Source organism: Loxodonta africana, chromosome 14 (assembly GCF_030014295.1).
Source record: "Loxodonta africana isolate mLoxAfr1 chromosome 14, mLoxAfr1.hap2, whole genome shotgun sequence".
Taxonomy (NCBI): domain Eukaryota; kingdom Metazoa; phylum Chordata; class Mammalia; order Proboscidea; family Elephantidae; genus Loxodonta; species Loxodonta africana.
Window position 1 is genome coordinate 50,887,648 of NC_087355.1, and position 19,204 is coordinate 50,906,851.

The window sequence follows — 19,204 nt, forward strand, 5'->3', positions numbered from 1 at the left end:
TTTCAAGGTTCATCCATGATGTTATAATACTTAATTTCTTTTGAGGGGGGAGCGGAAGGCTGGTTTTTTCTTCTAAAATGTACTTCTTTGCTACTCTGTCCTATAGGGTCACTATGAGTCGGAATCGACTCGACGGCAGTGGGTTTTGGTTTTGGGTTACTACATAAAAGCTCTGCCATGACTAGAAAATACTTGTATATACTCTATAATTATTAACATACAAAATATCCCATCCTGACATTTAAAATCATAAAAAATCAGGCACTGCCAGCTTTCACAATCTTTTAACACAATTTCTCACCATTTTCTTTTCCCAGAGAATTCAATAGTTGATATCCATTATTCATTGATAATTTTACCTAGCGACATGGATAAGTCTTTTTAAATTACCAAAACAAATTCTAATGGTTTTACAGCAATTCTTTCCTTACTTGTCCAACGGGATGTAGGAATTCAGAATAGATCCTGCCATTGCTTTGGTGCTGGCATTGTCACTAACTGTTCCCAAGCTGACTGTGCCAGATTCTCCACTTAGACTGTACTGCTCTTTTTGCACATCTGCTTGTACTTCCAGCCTTAAGGAGGAGGGGGATCAGATAAAAACTGAGGTTACGTGTAATATCAGCACTATGTATGTAACATGCATCTTTAAATAATTCTGATAAAAACCCACATAACGGGAAGCTATTTTAAAAAGAACTATAAACATTATTTTTTAAGGTGTCTACTTATTTGATTATTTAAATTTTACTTCAACACCATGAACAGTACCAGCCATCCAAACAGAACGGGGAAAATTAGCTATCTGCAAAGTAAGGTAGTAGCAAAATAACACACAGGACAAAAATAAGCCCTATTCTCACTCAGGCTGTGGCATTTTGCATGCCATGTTTCAATGTAAAACATAAAATCAGAATACATTATCAACCATGATACATGGCTCAACGTGACTCAAAAATCCTGGGCGTCCACATTAAAAATGGTTCTACAGGTAACATTTGACTCTTCAGATTAGAGATAATAATAAACACCACTATAACTTAGGAAAAGATTGTGTGTTTAAATACAAACTACCTGAAAAGTAAGATGTGACTGATTTATATTTTTATTCCTGTACTCCCAATATAAAAATTAAAAACAATCAAATCAGTTAAGAAGTAAAGAATAGTGAATTGAAGAGGAAACAAAATGTGCTAATTTCTCCTACCTACCTATGTATGACTGTTGGTAAAAGGTTTGGAGAGAATGAAGTACCCATTAGTACTTAAAGGACCCATGCAGACGATCCTGCCCCTGGATCATGCATTGCCAGGCGCCCTGATTCCATCTCTTCTCCCCTGGCCTCAGTGACCATCTCACCTCCTAACATCCAGCTGTTGCCACCCCTAGAGGTAAGATCTAGGCTTAACCACTGCCTTTACTCTGTCCATCAAAGCAGCTCTAGCTCTGATTTACAAAGAAAAAATCTGACAAATGCAGTGAAAAAAAGTGGCAGGATGTTTTGCCTCTGACTTAAGTTTTCATCGCATCCTAGGTATACTGTGACAGAAAATTCAAAAACTAAAAATCTTACTCACTATTCACCACTAAAATCTCATTTTTTAACATTACTATTTTCAGCCCTGACATAGTAAGGTTATATATAATCATCATGATTTGTGTTCTAAATTCTCATCTAATTCTTAATTTCTAGTTAACATAAGGTAAAAATCAAAACAAAACACACTGTTGTTTCTCACCTGTTAAAACAGTTTACCATGGCACTTCCCGACAGACTCCCTGTTATGCTAGCTCCAGCTAGTGCCATGGTGCTAGCCGTTTCACTCAAGTTGTCTCGGATGGCTCCTATTCGATCCATGTGACTTCCACTTGCACTCAAACTGCCAGTCAGACCACCAACACTTCCCTCTCCTATGCTAGGGTTGTGTCTTGCTTCTGCTACTGAAGTTGTGTCTAAATCAAAATATTTCAAAGAAATTAAACAAATATGATTATTAATATCCCATCTTACATTCCTCTGTGATTTTGGATAGGACATATTATTATGAAGTACAAAACACATACAGGAATAGGAAAGATTCTGGTGTCAGGGTAACAGCAAAGGGAAATATCTCAGTGAGCAGAGCTGGATCAGGGAGCAGCCCTCAATTCTAAACGGTCACTAATTTTTTAAACAGCCCAGAAGCTTAAACCTGGTTATTGAAGAATTTAGCTAACTCTGGAGGAAAACTTCCAGTTTTCAATATGAGTGTCATTTAAAGAGCATATTATTCTCTGGGTCAACAAGAGTAGGCCAAGGTTGATTTCTAGATATATCCCACAGTCCCAATTGTCCAGACGCTATTACAAGATCTGATAACACTATATTCCAATCTTATGGTACTTTTCACATGCTTTGTATTGTATTGTTCTACTATATATACCCAGGAAACCCTGGTGGTATAGTGGTTAAATGCTATGGCTGCTAACCAAAAGGTCAGCAGTTCAAATCCACCAGATGCTCCCTGGAAACTCTATGGAGCAGTTCTACTCTGTTCCATAGGGTTGCTATGAGTTGGAATTAACTTGATGGCAATGGGTTTGGTTTTGGTTTTTATACCCAACACTGATCTAAGCACAGCAGATACAGTGAACCAAGAAACAAATACCCTCTCCTAAAGTTTATATTCAGTTGGGGAAGAGGGAAATGGGACAGGGAGACCAGTAAGTAAAATCATACAGTGATAAATGCTATAATGAAAAATAGAACAGAGAAAAGAGGAGTAAAGGGGAGTGAGAATAATGAGTGAGTAGGTGAACATGCCTATATGCCATTTTATACAGCATGATCTGATAAGGCAAACTTGAGCACAGGCTCAAAGAAAGTGAAGGAGTAAGTTATGAAATTATTTGGGGGAAGAGCATTCCAGGCAGAGGGTACAACAACACGTTTAAAGGCCTAGATGGAGAGCACCTGGCATCCTCACAAACACAAGGTGGGGTGGTATAAAAAAGGACAGTGGCAAGAGACAAGTTCAGAGATGTAGCCAGGGCCAAGATCATACGGGGCCTTACACGCTATAATAAGGACTTCGGATTTTTTCCCCAGTACCATCGGAAGCAATTGGGGGAGTTTTGAGCATAGGAAAGACATGATCTGACTTACAGTTACACTGTGGAAAAGATTTTCAGTGAGCAGAAGCAGGGGAGGATTAGCCAATAAGCAAAGTAAGCACAGGTTTACTTGTGCTTACTTATTAATCTTTACTGAACAATTATCACATAGGATTCGCCAGCCCTGGTGGTACAGTGGTTAAGTGCTATGGGTGCTAACCAAAGGTTGGCAGTTCAAATCTACCAGCTGCTCCCTGGAAACCCTATGGGGCAGTTCTATTTTGTCCTATAGTGTCATTATGAGTCGGAATCAACTTGACAGCTGCAGGTTTGGTTGTTTTGGTCACCACACCACATCAAAGTGAAGCCCATGTGAAACTGTTCACTACCGGTTAGTAAGTAAACACAAGTAAGCCTGTGTTTATCTTGCTTACTGGGTCATCGGCTCCTGTCAGGGACTGTAAATTTGAAAAGAGGCTTTGATTCTCTAGGAAGGTGCTGTGGGGTTGCGAGAGAGACAGAAGCCAGCTACACTAAGAAGCAGGATCTTTGATGTGCTGAAAAAACATGTAATTGTTCACTACAGGTTTGCAAGTAAGCACAACTAAGCCCGTGCTTACCTTACATATTAAATAATTAGCCCCTGAGCAGAAGCCAAGAAAGTGAAAAAGCAGTTAGGAGGCTATTATAATAGTCCAAGAAAGAGGACAGAAGCCTGGAATAACAGTAAAGCCTGAAATAACAGTAGAGAGAAAAACGGTTGGATTGTGGCTAAATATTGAGGGAAGAGTAAATAGAATTTGCTGATAGATCAGATGCAGGTTATGAGGGGAAAAAGGGAGTCATCGATAAATAAAGGTATTTGGCTCAAGCAATAGGAAGCATGGAGAAGCTACTTGTTAAGATGAGGATGAGTGAGGGAAGAATAAGCTTGAGAGGGAAGAGTTTGGTTGCAGACAAGTTAAGCATGAAATTGTTACACATCCAAGTGTAGATTAAAGAGGAGAGCTGCATATACAAGTCTGAAGTTCAGGGGTGAGTTCTGGCTTAGATATAAATTTGGGAGAGGTCGGTCTATATTCTGTTTAATAGATGAGATCACCTAGGATGATTCAGGCAAGTGTAGATAAAGAAGAAAAGAAGTTTGAGAACTGAGCCCCGGCAAACTCCAACATTTAGAGGTTAGGCGCGGAAAACAAACCAGCGAAGAAGACTGAAAAGAGTGACCACTGTGAAATGCTGAGATGAGAAGGGCTTCCAAAAGACAAGTAAAGAAAGTGTTTCAAGAAGAAGGGCATCGTCTATATACCATGTCAGATGCTAATGTTACATTTACATGAAGGTCAAGAATTGACCACTGTATTTGGTAACATGAAGGGCGCCGGTGACTTTGCTTTGGTGAAGTGGTAAAGATGAAATCCTGTAGTGATAGAGACCAAAATCTAACTGGAGTGAGTTCAAGAGAGAATGGGAGGCAGGAAGGTAGACATTTTTCTTTGTGTATCTGCCTGATTATTTCTTAATTCTTCTATAACAAGAATTGCCAGAATATAGAACATATACATTTTTTTAAGTTTATTAGTTTACACTCCACTGGCAGTCTATGAGAGCCTATTTCCTTACATTCTCTCCAATAAAATATTTTCATTCTTCTCAATTTCTGCCAGTTAATGTTCTAATTCAATTTCTTTGAATAACATTGGATTAAAGATGTTTCCTATTTATTGGCCATCTGCAGTTCTCTTTTATGAACCACATGCTTCTTCATATTCTTTTATTACTGATTTAGAATGTTTTAAGGGGTGAGGATGGCACAGGATCTGTCACTGTTTAGTTCTGTTGTACACAGAGTCACTATGAGTCGGAAACAACTTGATGGCACCTGACAACAACAAGCAAAACTTAAGATGAAAAATCTACAATTTCTAAGACATTAAATGCACAATGGAAGTTGTTATTGTTGCTGGGTGCCATCGAGTCGATTCTGACTTGTTAGGTGCCCAGAAACATCCTACCCTCTCTGATCTATGCGCCCCTTTCCTCGGCAGTTCATCTCACTGACGCACTTCTGGATTAACACTATTAGGTCTAACAAGAGGACAGCGACAGAAATTCTGACTTGCACGTTATCTACAGCTCCCCACACCACCCTATTAACTACATTTTCTTTCTTTGCTTAAAGGACTCACCTACAGCTGTATTAGTTCCACCAACATTTATATCATTTTCATCATCAAATTCAATCCTGACTCCTTTTCCATTTCCTGCTGAGACTCCACAACCTCCACTTCGACAGAGAGAAATTGGAACAACGCCATAGACATAAGCTAACATAATAGGAACACCAATACCTAAAGAGAAATTCAATTAGTCATTATACACCAAAACATAAATCGCAGAAACATGAGTTTTAGAAAGTCTTTTCAAGAGAACATGTACAAGGGGGAAGTGCTAGGGTTATGAAGATTTGGCTAGAACAGCTGTCAAAAGTGGATTTACCCAGCTGTTAAAGGACACAAGCAAATTCAAGGCTCCCAGTCTTTCAGGTGGCACACTCAAAGGAAAAAAAAAAAGATAAAGAGACACGACCTTTATTCTTTTTAAGCATCAGGGCTCTGAACTATACTGGGGCGGGGGTTGGGGGAGCATCAGCTACTAATGATTTACCAGCTACCCTAAGGCCAGGCTACTGAGTCTACCATACTTTAAAACAACCCAGTTTCTAAACGAGAGGCTTTCTGAAGGCTCAGCTTAAATTGTCCTTGAATTAAAAAATAAAGTAACCTTCTCATCAACAATAAGATAATGCCTTGTTTTTAAAATCCTTTCACAAAATTTTAATGTTATAAGATTTGAGGTAATTAACATTTTTAAAGCATTTTCTTACCTACAGTTACTGCAGCTACTACTGGAGATACGATTACAGACAAAGTTACGCCGCCTGCTATGGCCAAATTCCGTTTGTGCTTTGAAACGTCCTTGCCTTCATATCGATTGTGAATCTTGAATTACAAAAAAAAATGAGGAAGAGGAATTAACAAGAAAATACATTACGTATTTGAGTATGATGAAAGAGACCTACATTTGCTAGAAGTTTGAAGTGATTTCTTACATAATTTTGTAGTTGACTGTCCTAATTCAAGGGAAAACTTTGTTCTTGTACCATATTTTCACAATTTCCTCATTAATAATTTACTTGCATAAGATTGTGATTTAACAGATATTATTTTGTTTACTTTCCATTGACCTTAAAAGGCAGTTCTAATCAGCAAACATTACTAAATAAAATCACTTTTCTCTCAGATCCCTGTTTATAAAGAAAAATATTATCAAACAACTCAGGATGCTCTCATTTATAGCTCACAGTAAGGGGCAGAGAAAGAAAAAAGAATAAGTAATGGCTGCCAGAGAACAGGAATTGGATCTGCTTAGCATCTTTGTACAGTACAGGTATTAATAAATATATTTTAATATCACCATGAAAGTGACCTGTGAAGTACAATGAAACCTGTGAGATCTGGAACTTGACGGGACTCCTTGTTTTTCTGGGTCTTGCAAGGTTTTTTTTTTTTTTTTTGCTTTTTACCACTTTTCTATTGCTCTTTATTAGTGAAAAATATTTAAGTTTTCCTTCTCTGACAGGTTTCCACCTTACATAGGTTCTAGCTTTCACAGGCTTTACTGTATTATATGAAATTTAGGAAATAGTTTAGTCTCTGTTCTCATAGTTCATAAAGACTAAAGCTAATAAAGTACATTTTCAGCTTCAAAAGTGTACAGGTAAAATAAAGTGCCTTATTAACAATATCACAGGTGAGGTTTAATAAAATAATCTATTATTTTGTGATTATTTTAAGGACTGTAAAATACAACGAACTTTGTGGGATATATTGCACAGTAGAAAAGTTGGAGAGGGAAGGTAGGCAAAGCAAGCATGGGAACAAGGAACATATATTTCCTAGTCAGAGTTCTGTTTCCTAGCAATGACTATATACTCCCAGAGAATAGTCCACGCATTTCCCTAAATAACCATGCAGGCAGAAATGGCATACCTTCCAAGGTTCTGCAGCTAATTTCTGCTCCTTCCTACTCCTATTCCTCGGAAACTCAACTCCGAAGCAGAGAAAAGACGAGGCTATACACTGATGAGGTAGACTTACAAAGGCAGGATGCTAGGGGAAAGGAGTCTTCCAGAAAATTCTGCATCCTTAAGCACCAATGTTCAATAACAGTCATTACATTATCTCACTATTTCTGTTTCAACTTAATTTTTTTAAATTATTTTGCCACGATTTCTATTTTTTATTGTAAATGAAGACTCGGCTTTCAGATATTTTATCAACTTAATTAATAGGTTTTCCCAGGCTTGTTCTGAGGCCTAAACACCACTGAAAATATTGTTTCAATAGAAACAATTTACTGACTTGCAATTCTCTGGGTTCACGTTTGAAAAAACGAGACTAGAAATTACACTTAAAACTTGAACAATGAAGTATATAATCTTCCCTCTATAATTATTTATAGGTACATACAGTACACTGGTTTCTCTCTTCTACTTCTATATCTAAGGAACTGAGTTAACAGTTCTGTTTTCAGCAAAAACTTGTTTAGAATCACTACATGAAAAGTTACTATAATCAGCTACTAGGTTTGGGACTTTAAAAAGCTTAAGTTTAGCTACTTAAAACTCTCTGAAATGAATATTTAGATTATAAATTTTTATGTCTGTCTTTAGACCCAGGGCTAACTTAAAAAAATTATTCTTCTTGTAAAAGTTATGTATGTTTTTTTTTTTTTAATTAGCAGTTATATGGAAGGGACTGGTCTTATCCTGAGTAAGGTCCTAAAGTTAGAACATGAATTAAAGGAAACAAAGGGAAGCAGGTTTTGACTGCATTTTCTAACAATCAGAGCCATCTGACAATATAATCGGCTGTCCCATGAATTGGTGGTTTCCCTGTAATGCCCAAATGGCTAGACTGAAATGTATCAGGGATCTTATATAAAAAATTTGTGCATCTGGATTCAAATTCCAGCTCTGGTTCTTTCTGTGTAACCAAAAATGAATTACATCAACTTTTCTTAGCCTCAATATTCTAACATACAAACTAGAGATTAAAATATCTTGAAAGGCTGCTGCGAGGTTAAAGTTAGTCAAAGTACATAAAACACCTACTACGCAATGAGAGTTCACTATGTATTTTTTTATTCCTGTCCTATCCTTTATCCAGCTTGGGTAGCAGGTTAAACCCCAAAACAAACCCATTGCCGTTGAGTCAATTGCGACTCATAGCAGCCCTACAGGACAGAGCAGAACTGCCTCACATGGTTTCTAAGGAGTGGCTGGCGGATATGAACTGTCCATGTTTTTGTTAGCAGCAGAGTTCTTAACCACTGAGCCACCAGGGCTCCAGGTAGAAGGTTGGGATTAAATAAGTTCTAAAGTTACTTCTGAATTTTGAGATTCTATTAATTTAGACACCAGCAGATTTGTTACCCACTTCGTATTTCGTTAATCTTTTCAAAAAATTATTTGCTTAGCTAATTAATTATAATTCATTCATTATAGGCCAGTGACATACATTAATAATTATTGGTGTACTTTCACAAGTCCGTTGGAATCTGTAAAACAACATGTTTACTAACAGTACTAAAATCTCAGGGAAAAAAAAAATTTGAACTTAAATTGGAAACAATTAAACCAAAAAAAAAAACAAAAAAACACCAAACCCACTGCCATCTAGTCGATTCCGACTTCTGGCAACTCTATAGGACAGAGTAGAACTGCCCCATTGAGGTTCCAAGGAGCACCTGGTGGATCTGAACTGCTGACCTTTTGGTTACCAGTCGTAGCTCTTAAGCCACTACACCACCAGGGCTTCAGGAAAAAATTTAGGAACCAGCTAATTATTCTTTGCCTGAAGGCATGTGTTATTTAGCTATTAGCTTTAGTTATAAAGACCTGACTTTACAAGGATATGCCCATGAGAAAAAATGTACATATCCGCCAATACTTAGTACTCAAAGTTGGTTTATAATGCAAATGTACTGAAATTTTCAGATTAAGATCATTTTAAAGCAAGTCTATTTTTCATGTATACATATGAGCTCACCAAACACTGAAACTGTACTATCCTATAAAAAATGGTAACTGTTTTATATTGAACAAACCAAAAATGACTTTTGTCTTAAAAAAACAAATGCACAAACAAAAACCAAACCAAACAGAAACAAAATCATTGATCCCAAAGCAGTGCGCCTAAAAACTGAGGATAAGATAATGAACCAACAAGAAATTACACATTTTACCTTACGGCCCACATACACTGGAATGCCAATAATCATTGCAGGGATAGCAATGCCAGCTATTAAAGCAATTCCTACAGGAGCACCAACAAGTGTTCCCAGCTGCCACAATATTTTCTTCTTTCGACTCCAAGGTTTCTTCCCCCAAAAAGTACATCCTGATGGACTAGGGGAAAAAAATATTATGTAAAGTAACTGTTGAAAAACATCAACAACAATGCACCTCATACGAGTTAAGATTTTTTCTCTTTAAATTTTTGGATGATTAAAAGCCCCCCAAAATTAAGGTAAGGACCACCATAAATTATAATAAAGGGATATTGACAGCTGGGATTCAGGTTAAAAATTTACCGCTAGTCTTCTACTACTCTCAAAATCTTAAATTTGTTTTTTAAAAACAGATTAATGCAAAACCTGTTTTAGGCATACACTTATCAAGTCTTCCCCCTGCCCCCCGCCCAAATAAACTCACTTAAGTGGACTAAATGAGGAAATTTGTATCTGAGAAAATTAATGGAACTATTTATTATCTACCACAGGATATTAAGTTACAGCTTTATAGTTTAACAAAAAAAAAAGAAAATCTCCGTTTATTTTTGACTAGTCAATCCCAAATGACTGGCACAATAATTTGGTTCCTTTTAAATCTATGTAACTAGACTAAAACAGATCGCTTTAAATATTTTAGAAATTTACCTTAAATAATGTAAATCTGAGATTTCTTTCATACACAACCAACAAAACTCACAACCACAGACAGCACATGTCATGTGATTGCAGCTTCCATCATTCATCTTTATTATATAAGCAGCACACCGTGGGCATGGCTTTATATCATCAACTATTAGGAAAACAAAGAGGCCTGTTTAGTATGTAAATTATCTAAAAGCAACAATTTCTAGTAGATGATAGAAATAGTACTGTCAAAAAAAAATAACATGTAGATTAACTGATAGCTCTAATATGCTATTTTTAGTATAGAAAGCATTTTATCTTCTTTTCTGAGAAAGGGAACATATTTTACAATAAATTTTCTATTTGTAAACATTTTTCAAACACAGGAGCAGAACAATGAGAACAAGGAATAAAAAGAAAAACCAACCAAGGTCAGCCCTAGGCAAATTGTGATAAGGCTGTTTTTGTCCCTATTCCACAGCTTTTTTTTCTGAGTGATACTTCACTTTCTAGAACTTTTCTGTTTCCACTTAATTAAAATGTAGACGTTCCATATACTATTTCTTTAGCGAATGAACACTAGTAGGAAGTGACAATCTGATGTTAATCTAAGGGGCTACAGACAAAGCACTATGAGTTCATTTTTCTTTTCTAAGTAACATCAACTATATTCACTGTAAAAATAATACAGGTATCTTTAGAAAAGCAGCTTTCCCTCCTGTATTTCAGTTCATACAATAAACAGATGGGCCTTGCCAAGAATTAGTACACAGAAAAAAAAAAAAAAAGGAGGTAAGGGGTTAAAAAAAAACCCCAAACCTGCAGCTGTTGAGTCGATTCCGATTCATAGCGACCCTATAGGACAGAAAAGAACCGCCCCATAGAGTTTCTAAGGAGTGGCTGGTGGATTCGAGCTGCCCACCTCTTGGTCAGCAGACACGACTCTTAACCACCACACCACCAGGGTTTCCATAAACACTATCGACACCAGTAAACAGTTTCAAAATTAATGTAATTATTGTTAGTTATGTTCATGACTGTATTGTCCTTTTTATTCAAGCATTCAAATGCTGCTGATGTATGCTCCTTGTATATGGCTACAATGCCCAAAGGTACCAAGTCAAAATCAAGTGGTACATTACTTTAGAATCACTGACACAGAGTAAGAATTATTTCAAATTATACAACTATTTTGAACTTTGGCATCTATTTAAACAGTAACCTGCAATTATCTTACTCCTACTATTATCCAGCTTTGTTTTCTAACTATCCAGTTAAAAAAAAAAGTTTACAGAATTTAAGTATTTGTTCCAATTTCTTACATTATAAGCATTAAACTATGTTCTATTCTCCTTTCCACAAGTTTTATGGTCAAATTTTACCTGTGCGCTTTATCAGTGAATTCAGGTTTCCTTAGTGCTTCTTCTAGGGCCAAAGCTGTTTTTTAACTTAAGAACTGGTCAATGCTCACAATTAGTGTTTTAACGATTCAAGCAATTTTGAGCAAACTGATAACTCTATGCAGCCAGACCAAGACAAATGATAATTACTAGAATATAAAAATTAAAAATATCCATAAGTCATGATTTAAATAGTCCAAAGAACATAAAGTTTGCATTAAAAAAAAATTTAACACTGGGACATGAATGAAAAAAAGCTGGCTTTCATACTTGATATAACATCTAATACATCAAATTAAAGAAATAATAATATAATTTGCTTAAAATGGAATACCGATTGATAAACTTCCTCATTCTAGTGTACACTTAGGTAACACACACCCCAACTAGAAGTAGAAGTACAAATACTTAGGCTTTGGTTCTAATACATGAAATCCCTCAGAACGAACTGAAAGGTGATATTCCCATTTAGTTTTATGGTTCTGGAAACACAAAACAGCCTTTCAAAATGCTAAGATTACATGTTAGAGAATTAATACCCTAAGCAATGTGTTTTTGCTCTTATCTCTTTATAGATCTGTACCTAAATATTTTCACTCTCTGTATAGATAATTAAGGCTATTTTGTCTACTGTCTCTTTCCTTAAGCCAGCAATTAGGAAAAAAAAATTACTGTACACATATGATACACTTCTTACAAAATATTCTCAAAATGTAAAAATGCTATAGTTTTACTGATCACACTCCTGTTCGCCAAGGATCAAATAATTCATAGCTCCTTGATATTTTTTTTTTTAAAAAAAAGGTCTCCTACTTTGTTTAAAGCGTTTGGCAAAGCTTTTGCCTTTTTTTATTACTATATTTCTGTCTACTGTTAAAATATGGGCACTGTCATATTAAGAAAAAAACAACAGGATACAAAACACTGTGTTCTCAAAATTTGTTTTAAATGTTCTCCCCTCCTTCCTGCTAAGCACATTACCTCTAAAGAACTTACTACAAAATGTTAACAGTGGTAGTGGAAGGGGATTACAGGTGGTGATGTGGAGTCCATTAAATATTATATTTTTATGAAAGGAGAAAAATATAGTTAAAAAGAAAATATGTGCTACATTTAAAATGTAACTCAAAGTACATAAACCACTCAGTAGCTATAAGAAAGAAATCTCACTTAGATGCAAGGCTGCCAGTTTATTGGGAATAACATTAATTAATAAAAATCATTTTAGATGGTAGGTCCTTTTCCTTTTTCCACAAGTCAGTGAGAACCAAGTTCAAATTTTTAATTTTTTATAGATTATATCAAAAGAAATTATCAGAGTCATTTGTTCTGACAGCTTTGATTTGTGAAGCACTGTGGTTAAGCATTTGGCTGCTAACCAAAAGGTCAGCTGTTCAAATCCACCAGCCGCTCCTTGGAAACCCTATGTGGCAGGTCTACTCCACCCTGTAGGGTCTCTGTTGGTCAGAATCGACTTGATGGTAATGAGTTATGGGTAAGTAAAAATGCATGTACAGTTATCCCTCGGTGTCTGCTGGGGATGGGTTCCAGAACCCCCTTGCAGATATCAAAATCCGAGGATGCTCAAGTCCCTTACATAAAATGGTGTAGTATTTGCATATAATCTACATACAACCTCTTGTATACTTTAAATCATCTCTAGATTACTTAGAATACCTAACACAATGTAAATACTATGTGAGTAGTTGTTCTACGGTACTGTATTGTTCAGTGAATAATGACAAGACTCCAGGCAAACAATGCTTAAACACTGAGTGCTGCAGAGAGACTGAGGATCTGTGAAATGGTGGGAGGCTGCAGCAGGAGATGCCTACACTCATTTGATTTCGTGTGGACTCAGCATTCTGCTTGGCACATGGTAAATCCAAGTTCTGCTTTTTGGAGCTTTCTTTTTCCTGATATTTTTTGATCTGCAGTTGGTTGAATCCATGCTTGCCGAGCCCGCGGATACGGAGGGCCAACTGTACTTTAAATATAGATTTTAAATTTTATATCTTAAGATTTTTAAACAAACATGGAACAAATTCCAAATGAAGTTTATTTTTTAAAATAATTGACTTGGAAAGCTATATTTATTCCAACAACGCTAGTATTTGGCTCAAATCATTTGAGAAGTTTTTCTTTCAGAATCATCTTCAAAGCTACTTCATATAAAAAATCACTCTCATGATCATATTAGTCACATGTTAGTCTGGATTCACCCCAAACCAGTGACTCAACCTAGTATGATCCTCTAGTTGTTAAGACTGAGCTCCAAAGAAACTTTCAAACATTTCCAAAAATAAAATTGAGATTAAAAGGATAATTTAAGAGAAGGTATCAGGACCTAAAGGCTATGACCAATAAGGCATTCCAAGGTAGCACTGCTGAAATAAACATAAAACCTCCCAGGGTGACTGCTCTGAAGAAGATCTTTTTTTTTTTGGAAGACTAAACCATGATATTTAAAAAAAATAGTATTTTACTGTGTTTTTGGGGTAAGTTTACACAGCAAATTAGACTCCCGTTTAACAATTTTTATACAAATTGTTCTGTGACATTGGTTACAATTTTCACAATGTGTCAGCATTCTCATTATTTCCACTCTGTTTGTTGTTTCCACTGATCTAGCTTTCCTTTCCCTCCTTGCCTTCTCATCTTTGTTTTTGGGTAAATGTTGACCACCTCATATAGTTGATTGTTTAAGGGAGCACATTACTCATGAGTGATACTGTTCATTTTATAAGCCAATCTATTATTTGGCTGAAAGGTGACCTCTAGGAGTAGCTTCGGTGCCAAGTTCAAACGGTATCTTAGGGAGATAGTCTCGGCAGTAGGTCTGGACTTTTTTTAGGAATCTGAATTTTGTTCTACCTTTTTCTCCCATTCTATCCAGGACCTTCTATTATGTCCCTGGTCAGAACAGTTGGTTATGATAGCCAGGGGTCACTATCCAGTTCTTCAGGTCTCAGGTTAGAAAAGGTTGTCGTTCATGTAGGCTATTAGTTCTGTGGACTAGTTCCTCTTTGAGCCTTTGGTTTCCTTCTGTCTCTTTTGCTTCAGACGAGTAGAGACCAATAGCTGTATCTTAGATGGCTGCTCGAAATCACAGTGTTTATTTAAGAAATTATAACAAAAGCCATCTCTCTGTCATTTTCTAAAATGAAGATCCAGACATGCTAAAATCTCTATCAGGAGACTATAGTTTCCTGCCTCACAGACAGCATTTACTACAAGTCAGGAAATGTTTCAGCCCTACGGAAATAAGTATTATTAGTACCTTATTTTACAGATTAGGCAAGTAACTTGCTCAGGGTCACACAGAGAATAAGTGGAGGAGCTGAGATTTGAATCCAGGCAGTCTAACTTCAGAATCTATTCTCTTACTTAATACATATCTGTGTGTCCTATGACTAATAAATACCCACCCCACCCGAGAGAGGAGGGATATCTTTCCAAGCGCACTACCCAATGGTTACTACTGCTGACTCCTCAGGGGACAGTTTAGGTATAGTTTTCTGTGAACTACTTTGGGACTCATACCTACATATTATTACTAATACCTTTGGGTTCCACCCAAAATCTTCAGGAGAGGAAACAGGAATAAACCAGTCACCAAACAAGCATAAAAATCCATGTACATTATATAAAATACTAAATGTTGTATTTTCCATGTTAAATTTTAATAAGACCATTTTTCTAGTAATATAAAGCAAAAGATTATTTCAATATACTGCTGGTAGCAATGTAAATTATTCTCTTAATAAATTTCTGTATTATATAAGTTTTGCCTTTTATAGAGAGAAAAACTAATATTTTTCAAAAAAGGATTAAAATTTCAATAAGCAATCAGAAGTCTGTGAACATTAAATATTAATTTTTAAAATTTTTATTCAAGGAACATTAAGATGTTCATAAAAAAAAATTAAAGCTCTTGGGATGAAATGCATACTTTAATGCACAGGTCCCCACCTAACTTTTAAACTCATGGCCAAAGACACCTTACTGTTCTTAGTGTCCTCTCTACTAAGACGTATGCAGTCCCTGGGTTAGGAATGGAATGTGGACTTACATGAGTAAACTCCCACATATCCTTTAATGTTATGTTAATTTGCCCTCACTTTTAAATGACTGAACCAACCCCTACTCAAAACAAATTCTTCGTAAAGGTCACCTTCACTTGCTGCGCACGCAGCTTTTAAAAATTACTGAGAAGGCTTCGAGTCTTTCCCTGCACTGAAGTACGGCTGAATATGAACTGTATACACCTATTCCAACTCACCTAAATTTGACTTAAAGACAGTTAGGAATGGATCTCAGTTCAGAACCCAAGGATTGCCTGTATAATTTTGCACCCTTGATCCTGGGACTGGATGAAACTTTGGTAAGTAAGAAATGCATTTCACAAAATATGGAAAAGAAAAGCATTGTAAGAATAAATACTGATTTAATTCTGTAATTTTGTGATATAAAAAATAATCTAAAGGTGGTTTTTCAAAATTAATATTTTATTAAAAATATTTGCTAAACTTTGTCTAAAACACCCTTATAAACAAGTCTCAAAGCATTTTTAGCTGCTAGTTAGGTAAATCATGACACTCTTTTTTTTTTTGACAATAGCATCTTTCCGATCTCAACACCACTTTCTTCCACAGAAAAAAAATGAGTGATTCTGGGACAGAAATGATAACACATAAAATACTTTTGAAAACTGAAGGGAGGATAGGGGATAACAGCAGCTGAACACTATATATTTTTATTAAAATAACTAGTGTTCTGTATGTGTCAAATATTTCATTACAAAAAGTTAGAGAGAAATACCTGCTGCTCCAGATTCTTGGCTATAACTAATGGATGAAGATCGAATAGTTCTCAAACGTAAACTCTGGGCTCTCTCTTGTCGGGCAGCATCACAGGTCTGGTTAGGATGCCAAATCTGTTTACAGTGATAGCAAAACTCTGTTCCACAGCCTTCTCGCCCACAAGTTAATTTTGGACAGCTGGCACATCCAAATGCTATCACAGCGTATCTTGAAAGCACAAGAAAAAAGATTAAAAACATGATGTAAAACAAAAGAGATTCATTAACTAAAACAATTATCCAACTATAATGTTATTCCTATAACATATTTTACATTTATGCATTAGCAAATAGTCATAAACCCTAACAACATCTCACCAATATAAAAAAGGGGGGAGAGGATAAGGTTCACAAATGAAGACACACAAATAGCTAAGAAACATTTTAAAAGTTCCAACTTTTTGTTTTTAACTTATCATATTTACAAGGGAAAAATAACATTCAAATCTGGTGGAATACGGTTGAAATGAACACTTTTGGCAATATATTATCAAGTGACTCAAATAATCCCACTTATAGGAGCCTATCACAAAGGATATCCAAATATACAGTAAAATGCCTAAGTTATCACATCAAAGAAAATGATTTAAGAAATGGACATGTTTGTTAGTAGATTATATAGTTCTAATATTTTTGAAAGAAATTTTAGGACACCAAAGAATACTCATGATATGCCAAACATAAAAAGTAGGACACCAAACTATATATAGCTCAATCCCAATTTTATAAAAATTATGTTAAATTAGTATTATATGCATATAGAAAAGATTAGAAGAAATTTACCAAAAATCTTAACATTGGTTTTCTTGGTATTAGGGCTTTAGTTTTCCTTTTTATATATTTATACACTTCTGATTTTCCACAATTAATTATTACTTTTATAACCAGGAAGATTTAAAAAATGACCTATTTAAAAATAATGATGACAATGGATCGGCTACACATGTTAATGACATGCTGTGCCAATTCACAAACTTCGTGATTACCTGACATTTAAGCATCAATTCTCACATTTTTGTCTCTAAAATGATGGTGAAAGTGGTCTTTGGTGCCAATCTCCTACCAAAAAGTGTACAAACTGAGATTTTTCAGTCAGGAAGTTTATTTTTTTCCCTGTCAGATAAAACGCTGAAAGCACTAGATTCATTACTAGCCCTAATACCTATTCTCTGAGTTAATTTTTCGGCAGTTTAAGAATTTCTGACTTAAAATAATTCTGGGCACTCTTGGGCATTTATCTCAGACAAATGAAAACTTATGCTCACACAAAAACCTGTATATGAATGTTCACAGCAGCTTTATTTGTAACAGCCAAAAACTGGAAACAGTTCGGATGTCCTTCAACAAGGGCATGGTTAAACAAACTACAGAACATATATACCATGGAACACTACTCAGCAATAAAAAGGAACAAATGATACATGCAACAACTTGGATGAATCTCCAAGGAATTATGCTCAGTGGAAAAAAAAAAGTCATTTTCAAAAGGTTACACATGACTGAATTTATAAAAAATTTTTGAAATGACAAAATTTTATAAATAGATAAGTGGTTGCCAGAGATTAGCAACGAGGGCAGGGAGGAAGGGTAGGAGAATGTGGTTATAAAAGAATAACAAGAGGGATCTCTGTGGTAACGGAATCGTTTAATACCTTGATTTCTTGACTGGTGGTGAATACTCGAACCTACACAAATGGTAATATTTATAGAACACACACACACACACAAGTATGCATAAAAAAAAACAAAAACTTAAAAGTGGCGAAATCTGAATAAGATTGGTAGACTGTATCAATGCCCATATCCTGGTTGTGATGTACTTCAGCTGTGCAAAATGGTACCACCGGGGGAAACTTTAACTCTCTGTATTATTTCTTACAACTGCCATGTGAATCTACTATTATCTCAATAAATTTTTCAATTAAAAACTTTTCTAGGATTTTCTAGATCTCTTCGAAAACAGCAACAAACAAGTGTTAATCTAGGTATAAAAGGCTTTTGTAAATATCAAATATTTCCTCTTGCCTGGAATGTTAGGAGAGTTTTCAGAACTCCTATTGTTGCTAGCAGTAAAATCTAAATAATAACTTCAACTCAGGCTTCATTAAATTTCAAGATAATCTACAAAAATACACAAGATTTTAAGAGTCAGAGAATTCTTTCATTTTTAGACCTGTTGTTCCCTTTAAACTTACATCTTGAACTCCATTTTATTCCTCATAGGCCAATTCTCTACCACTGTCTGCAATAGGTATGAGGAGCGCTGGTGACGCAGCAGTTAAGCACTTGGCTGCTAACCTAAAGGTCAATGGTTCAAACCCACCAGCCACTCCACGAGAGAAAGATGCGGTAATCTGCTTCTGTAAAAAATTACAGCCTTAGAGATCCTTTGAGGCAGTTCTACTCTGTCCTAGAGGATCACTGAGTCAGAATCAGCTTGACGGCAATGGGCTTGGGCATCACAGATATACCAGACCCTGGTGGCCTCATGAACGGTTAAAAGTGTTCGGCTGCTAACAGAAAGGTCAGCGTCGGCAGTCTGAACCCACTGGCAGCTCCACAGGAGAAAAGATCTGATGATCTGCTCCCATAAAGATTACAACCTAGAGCTGTCATCTACGTTACAACTGTTGGTCTCTCCCTGTCTGGAATAAAGAAGAATGAAGAAAACCAAAGACTCAAAGGGGCAATTAGTCGAAAGGACTAAGGGACCACATGAACCAATGCCTACACAACCCCGGACCACGAGAACTAGATGGTACCCAGCTACCACTACTGACCTCTCTGACTGGGATCACAACAGAGGGTCCCAGACAGAGCAGGAGAAAAATGTAGAACAAAAAATTAAATTTACAAAAAGACCAGCCTT

The 19,204-nt window shown here is 35.9% G+C and overlaps 1 protein-coding gene across 10 annotated transcripts in view; it reads right to left on the reverse strand.

Annotated features, from left to right (window-relative positions):
- Positions 1–19,204, reverse strand: part of RNF19A (ring finger protein 19A, RBR E3 ubiquitin protein ligase) — a 51,151-nt gene that overhangs the window by 2,738 nt on the left and 29,209 nt on the right. For 8 of the 10 annotated variants that reach the window (XM_064267963.1, XM_064267965.1, XM_064267964.1 and 5 more), the window contains 7 exons: positions 16,296–16,504; positions 10,096–10,240; positions 9,403–9,565; positions 5,981–6,095; positions 5,283–5,444; positions 1,740–1,953; positions 432–575 (listed from right to left, as the gene is read on the reverse strand). In XM_064267963.1, the coding sequence (XP_064124033.1) occupies positions 432–575; positions 1,740–1,953; positions 5,283–5,444; positions 5,981–6,095; positions 9,403–9,565; positions 10,096–10,240; positions 16,296–16,504 (1,152 nt within the window). The remainder of the gene's footprint in view (positions 1–431; positions 576–1,739; positions 1,954–5,282; positions 5,445–5,980; positions 6,096–9,402; positions 9,566–10,095; positions 10,241–16,295; positions 16,505–19,204) is intronic. The other 2 variants (XM_064267968.1, XM_064267967.1) reach the window with 2 other exon arrangements.